The sequence below is a fragment of the Bison bison genome, unplaced genomic scaffold (assembly GCF_000754665.1).
Source record: "Bison bison bison isolate TAMUID 2011002044 unplaced genomic scaffold, Bison_UMD1.0 scf7180017864537, whole genome shotgun sequence".
NCBI classification, from domain to species: domain Eukaryota; kingdom Metazoa; phylum Chordata; class Mammalia; order Artiodactyla; family Bovidae; genus Bison; species Bison bison.
The window spans coordinates 1,128,244-1,137,219 of record NW_011495085.1 but is presented as its reverse complement, the minus strand read 5'-3'; the positions used below and the strand labels follow the sequence as shown (position 1 = coordinate 1,137,219).

General features: G+C 37.1%; 1 protein-coding gene across 2 annotated transcripts in view; it reads right to left on the bottom strand.

Annotated features, from left to right (window-relative positions):
- The window catches only part of RGS18 (regulator of G-protein signaling 18), a 32,592-nt gene that overhangs the window by 3,037 nt on the left and 20,579 nt on the right, over positions 1-8,976 (bottom strand). For both annotated transcript variants that reach the window (XM_010832087.1, XM_010832089.1), the window contains one exon: positions 3,041-3,207. In XM_010832087.1, coding sequence (XP_010830389.1) covers positions 3,041-3,207 — 167 coding nt within the window. The remainder of the gene's footprint in view (positions 1-3,040; positions 3,208-8,976) is intronic.

Here is an 8,976-nt window from a genome sequence, read left to right as displayed (position 1 = left end):
ATTTCCAATATTCTGGGAGGTGGGTCATAGAGGATCCTGCTGTGATGTATGTCGGAGAGTGTTTTGCCTATGTTCTCCTCTAGGAGTTTTATAGTTTCTGGTCTTACGTTTAGATCTTTAATCCATTTTGAGTTTATTTTTGTGTATGGTATTAGAAAGTGCTCTAGTTTCATTCTTTTACAAGTGGTTGACCAGATTTCCCAGCACCACTTGTTAAAGAGATTGTCTTTAATCCATTGTATATTCTTGCCTCCTTTGTCAAAGATAAGGTGTCCATAGGTGTGTGGATTTATCTCTGGGCTTTGTATTCTGTTCCATTGATCTATATTTCTGTCTTTGTGCCAGTACCATACTGTCTTGATAACTGTGGCTTTGTAGTAGAGCCTGAAGTCAGGCAGGTTGATTCCTCCCGTTCCATTCTTCTTTCTCAAGATAGCTTTGGCTGTTTGAGGTGTTTTGTAGTTCCATACAAATTGTGAAATTATTTGTTCTAGCTCTGTGAAGAATACCGTTGGTAGCTTGATAGGGATTGCATTGAATCTATAAATTGCTTTGGGTAGTATAACTCATTTTCACTATATTGATTCTTCCAATCCATGAACATGGTATATTTCTCCATCTATTAGTGTCCTCTTTGATTTCTTTCACCAGTGTTTTATAGTTTTCTATATATAGGTCTTTAGTTTCTTTATGTAGATATATTCCTAACTATTTTATTCTTTTCATTGCAATGGTGAATGGAATTGTTTCCTTAATTTCTCTTTCTAGTTTCTCATTATTAGTGTATAGGAATGCAAGGGATTTCTGTGTGTTGATTTTATATCCTGCAACTTTACTATATTCATTGATTAGTTCTAGTAATTTTCTGGTGGAGTCTTTAGGGTTTTCTATGTAGAGGATCATGTCATCTGCAAACAGTGAGAGTTTTACTTCCTCCTTTCTAATTTGGATTCCTTTTATTTCTTTTTCTGCTCTGATTGCTGTGGCCAAAACTTCCAAAACTATGTTGAATAGTAATGGTGAAAGTGGGCACCCTTGTCTTGTTCCAGACTTTAGAGGAAATGCTTTGAATTTTTCACCATTGAGGATAATGTTTGCTGTGGGTTTATCATATATAGTTTTTATTATGTTGAGGTATGTTCCTTCTATTCCTGCTTTCTGGAGAGTTTTTATCAAAAATGGATGTTGAATTTTGTCAAAGGCTTTCTCTGCATCTATTAAGATAATCATATGGTTTTTATTTTTCAATTTAATGTGGTGTATTACATTGATTGATTTGCGGATATTGAAGAATCCTTGCCTATCTTTTAAAGTCATAAAATCTTTAAGGTTTTTTATCAAAGCACCGATGACATATTTGGTGGTAAATTTTTAGTTTTCAGGTAGGTTTCTTCCTTTTGCTTGATGGGTAACAGCACATAACCAGCTGCCTTTGTTTGCATGTGTGCATGCTCAGTCACTCAATCCTGTCCCGTTCTTTTAAGACCCCATGGACTGTAGCCCGCCAGGCTCTTCTGCCTATGGGATTTCCCATAGGCAGAATATTGGAGCAGGCTGCCACTTCCTCCTCCAAGGGATCTTCCAAACCCAGGGATCAAACTTGAGTGTCTTGCATCTTCTGCATTGGCAGCAGATTCTTTACCACTGCGCCACCTGGGAAGCCCTGCTTTTGTTTACCTGTGTATAAGTCTGGCCTTGGGGAAAACAGGATAATACATTGAAACACAAAACAGAGTGAAACACACTGAAACTAGGAAAATAAGTGTTGTTGCATGCAAAATGATATCTACACAGACAATGCTACTTTGTGAACAATATCAATTTATAGTCAAACAGAAATCTTAGCAGTGACAGACTACAAGTTCTCTTTCAGTGCAAAGACTCTATTTATTGAGCACATACTAGAAATATAGAACCCCTAATTCATATTCAAGGATAATCAAGTAATACTTGCTAGTTTATTAGCTATTTTAGTAATTCTTTCATACAGTTACCTCATTTGAGCTTGCAATCAAAAAAAGAAAAAAATCACAATTGCTTTTTCAATTGAATTCATTACCACATTAGGTTTAGCTTATCTTTCTATTATGAAATTTTATTTCCATTTATCTTAAGGTATGGGGATGATAATTATGGGGCAACTTAAACTTTGTACAGGTAGGTGAGCTAACATTAAAATGGTATATGATACATGCTTCTTGATTTCTCTTATCTTCACCACATGTAAAAATGTTTAGTTTCTACAAGAGGTTACTTGCGCTGTGATTAGTATTATAAATGAATGAATCTTAATGTTACAATTAATTATATTCACTCAGTCTAGAATAAAAATATCTCAAGGAGTAATGTCTATTATACCTTTCCTTCCATGGCAATATCTTTATTTTTATTTTTTAATTGTCTTATAATGCATTCTGTTTGTATATAGAAACCTATATACAAGCATATCTCAGAGATGTTTCAGGTTCCCTTCCAGATTACGTCAATAAAGAGAATATCTCAGTAAAGCAAGTCACACAATTTTTTGGTTTCCCAGTGCATAAAAAAGTTATGTTTACGTGATAGTCTAAATGTGCAGTAGAATTATGACTGAAAATACAATCTACATACCTTGATTAAAAATGCCTTATTTCTAAAAAAATGCTAACCATCATCTGAGCCTTCAGTAAGTCGTAGTAGTAATATCAAAGAACACTTATCACAAATTGCCATAATAAGCATAATGATGCAAAAGCAAGAAATATTGCAAAAATTATCAAAATGTGACACAGAAGCAGGAGATGAGCCAATACTGTTGGAAAAATGGCACTGATAGATTTGCTCAAGGCAGGGCTGTCACAAACGTTTAATTTAACACAGTATCTGCAAAATGCAGTAAAAGTGAAGGGCAATAAAATGAGGTAGGCTTATAAAGAGACACCATTTTTGTTTCAACAAAATTCTGACCTTTCTGGTAGAATGTACAGCAATACTGATTTGATGAAGTCATATTTTCCCAAAAAATTTTCAAACAAATGTACAGTTTTACAATCATCTTTACCTCTTGTGGGGCATCATTCTGTATAAATTTCTCGTATATTGCTTTTGCTTTACGGATTATTTGTTGAGGGTCTTTGCTTTTCTTGAAATCTTCACAGGCTATCCAAAATTCAATGTTTTCCTCACTGAATTCAGTTTTAAGAAATCTGGTAAAAGTCTCCAGTCCATCTACCAAGAAAAGATGTGACATATTTTAACTATAAGATATTCATTTTGAGAAAACATATTACTTTATATTAAAGTTTAACCATGAATGTTAGCAGAAGAGGTGTGCTGTCTTCTCTCTGATTCAGGGCAGTAGCACACATCTTGGTCTTCCCTGGTGGCTCAAAGAATCTGTCTGCAATGCAGAAGACCTGGTTTTGATCCCTGGGTCAGGAAGATCCCCTAGAGAAGGGAATGGCTACCCATTCCAATATTCTTGTCTGGAGAATTCCATGGATAGAGAAACCTGTAGGATCTATGGGGTCACAAAGAGTAGGACAAGACTGAGTGACTAACACTTTCACTTTCTTCATTACACACATCTTGTACAGTATATATGAGAGTTGTTGTTCAGTTGTTCAGTCATGACTGACTGTTTGAGACCCCATGGACTGCAGCATGCCAGGCTTCCCTGTCCTTCACTATCTCCCAGAGTTTGCTCAAACTCATGTCCATTGAGTCAATGATGCCATCCAACTATCTCATCCTCTGTCTCCCCCTTTTCCTCCTGTCCTCAATCTTTCCCAGCATCAGAGTCTTTTCAAATGATAGACCATGTATCAATTAGCTGATTTCTTTACAACTATGAAAAAGAAGTACCATTTCTGTTGAAATAAGACCAGTATCATACGTAGACATGAGAAACAGGGACCTTTGGGCTTTCCTGGTGGCTCAGTGGTAAAGAATTGACCTGCCAATGTAGGAGATATGGGTTGAATCCCTGGATAGGGAAAATTCCCTGGAGAAGGAAATGACCATCCACTCCAGTATTCTTGCCTGGGGAACCAATGGACAGAGGAGTTTGGTGGGCTACGGCCCATGGGCTTGCAAAGATTCAGACATGACTGAGCATGCACACATGCTGACTCTCTCAGCCATACCTCTCCCTGGGTTATGTGTGGTAGGGTTAGTCTACATAGCCAAGGAGCCATTCCAGCTGGAGACCATCACAACTTCTGCACTATGCTTCTTAAATTCAGGGCCTTAGAATTATCTGTAAAAAGACTTGTGTTTCCAGGATTTACATAGATCTCTTTGCCAAGTTCACCCACAAAAGGCACCTGATCCAGTGGAATGCACACTCCAAGGCTTGGGTGTGGACAGGACTTGAATTTGCATGCTGGGGTGTTCATCCAAATGTGATAGGAGGCATCTCACAGTGTGGCACCAAACCATGGGTGGAAAGTGGAAGAAGGCAGGCCATGCTATTTGGTAGAACTGGGAAGAGTATGAGAATCTTAAAATTAAACTTAATCTGCCAAATATCAAAACAGAAGCATAGAATATCTTTTTTTTAAAGGTTTATTAGCCTGAACTATAATGGTTAAGAATCTAGAAATATAGTATTGGACCTCCATTTTCACTTTTGTCCTGTGCCCCATGAATGTTAGGGGCAAGTATCAAGTCTTATGAAAGACTGCTAGGGTTCAAGTTCTTGTTCAGCTAGTGACTATGTGATGTTGTCTTGTGGCTCAGCTGGTAAAGAATCCACCCGCAATGTGGGAGACCTGGGTTCGATCCCTGGGTTGGGAAGATCCCCTGGAGAAGGAAAAGGCTACCCACTCCAGTATTCTGGCCTGGAGAATCCCATGGACTACAATCCATGGGGTTGTAAAGAGTTGGACATGACTGAGCAACTATCTTATGCATGTTGCATGAATTGGTTTTTCTTTCTGTACCTTGGTTTCTCAGTATTAAAATGAAGATAATGATAGCATCTACCTGATAGAGCTGTTTAGAGAATTAAATGTGACAAAATATACAAAGTGTGGTTAAAATAGAAACTGGTACATAGTAAATATGAGTTTTGATAGTGATTATGATGATGGTATTGATGATCTTGATGATTAAAATATTTGTAAAGCTCAATTAAGTAAAACTTCATAGCTAAAGCTGTGGCAGACTCAGAATTCAACATTAAGACAGCCTGACTTTAAAATTAGTTCTCTTTCAATTATTTATAATATTCTAGTCTTTTTGACTTACAGGTATTTTTTACATTTAACTTCTTTGAACAAATTATACATTTACATGTAGTCATAGGAGATAAAAGAGCTCATGTACCTTTTACCCAGTTTCCACCAATATAACACTTTATAAAACTGTAGTATAATATAACAAATAGGATAATGATACTGATATAGTTAAGATACAGAATATTTCCATGATTGAAAGGATATCTCATGTTGCTTCTTTACTGTTACAGTCACATTTTCTCCATATCCAACCCCTCCTTAAACTTTAGGAATCAATAATCTGTTCTCCATTGTAATAATTTGGTCAATTCACAAATATGAATCATGTAGTATATATTGCTTGGGGTGGCTTTTTTCATCTACCGTGACTCTCTGGAGATACATCAATATATCAGTAATTTCCAACTTTTCATTGCTGTGTTGTATTCCATGATGTAGATTTGTTTAATCATTACCACTGAACCATTAAAGGCTTTCCTGGTGGCTCAGATAGTAAAGAATCTGCCTGCAGTGCAGGAGACCTGGGTTATATCCCTGGATTGGAAAGATCCCCTAGAGAAAGGAATGACTGCCCTCTCCAGTATTCTTGCCTGGAGAATTCCGTGGACAGAGGAGCTTGGCAGGCTGTACAGTCCATGGGGTCACAAAGAGTTGGACACGACTGAGCGACTGTTACTTTCACTTCCACCTTTCATTGAAGGTTTTAGGGAGCTATTATCAATAAGGTTGCTGTTAACATATATGTACACATCTTTTAATATAGACATGTTAAGATTTTATTTCTCTGGGATAAGAGAAGTGAAGCTGTTCATTCATATAGTATTGAAACAGAGAAAAGGGCATTCATTGCAAGAGCATTAATAAAAGGTAAAAATGTTCCTTTTAGATTTTTCAGATAAATTCTCTCAGTGAAATTCACATTTGAGTTGGATACAAATGATTCTTAGTGATCTTTCTTTGGATTTGTTCTCCACTCATTCAGTTACTGTCATGTCTGTCTCTTTGCAACCCCATGGACTACCGCTCGCCAGGATTCCCTGTCCTTCACTATCTCCCTGAGTTTGCTCAAACTTGTGTCTGTTGAGTCGATGATGCCATCCAACTGTCTCATCCTCTGTCATCCCTTCTTCTCCTATCTGCAATGTTTCTCAACATCAGGGTCTCTTCCAATGAGTCAGCTCTTCACTTCAGGTAGCCAAAGTATTGGAGCTTCCGCATCAGTCCTTCCGGTGAATATTCAGGGTTGATTTTCTTTAGGATTGACTGATTTTATCTCCTTGCTGTCCAAGGGACTCTCAAGTGTCTTATCCAGCACCACAATTTGAAAGCATCAATTCTTCAGTGCTCAGACTAGTGATCCAACTCTCATGTGCTTGTGGCTTATTTCTCTTTCTGCTCTTACAGGTGAGTTATTACAAAAGGAAATTGCACAAGGCATGAGCTCTGTCTGGATTTCTCACTTGGCAGCATTTGATAATAACAATATCCTCCTTTTTGAAATATTCTTCTTCCTAGGATTCTAGGACAGCATACCTCCTAGTTTATACCATCCAATCACTTTAATGTAATTGTCTGCTCTGGCTTAACATTGTTTGTTCCCTGGTTAAATGTGAGGTTCACAGGGATTCTTTATAGTCATCTCCTTTTGTCCCCTCTTTCTATTTCTATTTCCCTTTTCTTAGTCTATTCTCCTGTATCTTCCTCTTATAACATTTTCCCTGAAACTCCTTTCCCTCTTACCTTCTTCTGTATTTTATGCATATTGCTGGCACCTACAGGCAAGATAAGGTGTTACAAATAATCTTGGAAAACAATAAAGTTTTTTTTAGTTAAATTTAATTTTAATTAGATCAAAATAAGAATTTTAATCTCATCATATGAAATCATTAAAAGAATTTTTTCTCTTAACCTCAGCTTTTCTCCAGCTACTGATCTATATCTTTCCCCTTGCAAATACAGTCTTTTGAGTAAGCTTTGTACAGTTGATCTCTTAATCTCCTCCACTGATTTACTTCCCTAGACACTAAAGTGTGGTTTCTACTCAATGCTTGATTTAAATAATTTTTACCAAAATGACTTACTGTTATATTTACTGGAAAAGTTTCTTTCCAATCCATATATTACTTCATCTATGTCAGCAGACAAAGATATGTTTATAATTTTTCTGTGGCACTTAACACTTTTGAGTTTCTTCTTTTTCCTCTGACTATTGCTTTTCTTCAGAGTCATTTGGACAGCAAGGAGATCAAACCAGTCATGAGCTACGTTAGTCATGATCCTAAAGGAAATCAACCCTGAATATTCACCAGAAGGACTGATGCTGAAGCTGAAGCTCCAATACCTTAGCCACCTGATTCGAAGAGCTGACTCTTTGGAAAAGACCCTGAGGCTGGGAAAGACTGAGGGCAGGGGGAGAAGAGGATGACAGAGAATGAGATGGTTGGATAGCATCCTTAACTCAATAGAAATGAGTTTAAGCAAACTCTGGGAGAGAGTGAAGGACAGGGAAACCTGCTGTGCTTCAGTCCATGGGGTTGCAGAGTCAGATGTGACTTAGTGACTGAACAACAACAATTGCTTTTCTGAATACTTCTCAATTTATCCTTCTTCATTCTTCCTTTTAACTCTGTTTCCAGGACAATTATTTCAACACTTCAAGACAATGAATATGGCGATGACTTTCAGAAATCATCTCTAGCTCAGATCTCTTTCCTGAGCTCCAAGCTTATATTACCTGGTAAACACCTTCACTGAATTTCCCACCAAAATAATCACATCACAGCTGAATTCATTATCTTCACCCCAAAGCTTCCCAGAATGTTTCCATTTAATGGCACCATCAACTCAACATCATAACCCACAACCTTGATATCCTCACAGATCCCCATTTTTTCTTCTCAACCCAATTGATAATCATATCTTGTCAGCTTATCTCCTTCATATATCGTACATCTCTCTTTTAAAATATTTAATTATTTATTTTATTTGGTTGTGCTGGGTTTTAGTTGTGACATGTGAAATCTTTAGTTGAATGTGAGAACTCTTAGTTGCTGTATGTGGGATCTAGTTCCCTGACCAGGGAATAAACCCAGGCCCCCTGCATTGGGAGCACAGGCTCTCAGCCATTGGACCACCAGTCCACCTGTCTTTTCATTTTAATGCAATCTGGAATTACCTTTATTCAGATCAGGATCATCTTTTACATAGCTAATTTTAACTACCTCCTGTCAATAATTGATGATTCTATCTCCAGTCTTCTCTTGCTTCCTTCTCTCCCAACCCTCCACTTTCCTAGTTTATTATCCACATTCTAGTCAGTAATATCTTTCTAGAGTACAAGTTTAAATATGTTTCTTCACTGTTTAAAATTTCCCAGAAATGCCTTAATCTCTTTCCACTATCTTTTTCACACTTTAAGCTCCAAGCATAGTGAAATAACTTAGAGTTCCACTCATGTGCCATGTTCCCACATGTCTTTACCTTCTATTGGAAACATTTTCCCTTCCTACTCCAATTTTACAAATCAGATTTCATCAGGTTAGTCTGTATCAGCCATTGAAGTTTAAATCTGGAAAGATTTCACCAGTCTCTCAAGGGTAGGTTGGGTGTCCTTCATATATGACTTCCTAGTACACTGGGTAACAAATATTGTGCTGCAGTTGCTTGCTTATTTTTGTTTCTCATTCTATATTATGAGATTTGTGAGAGGAAGATCCTTGTCTTATTTGCCAAAAAAAAAAAAAAAAAAAAAAAACCC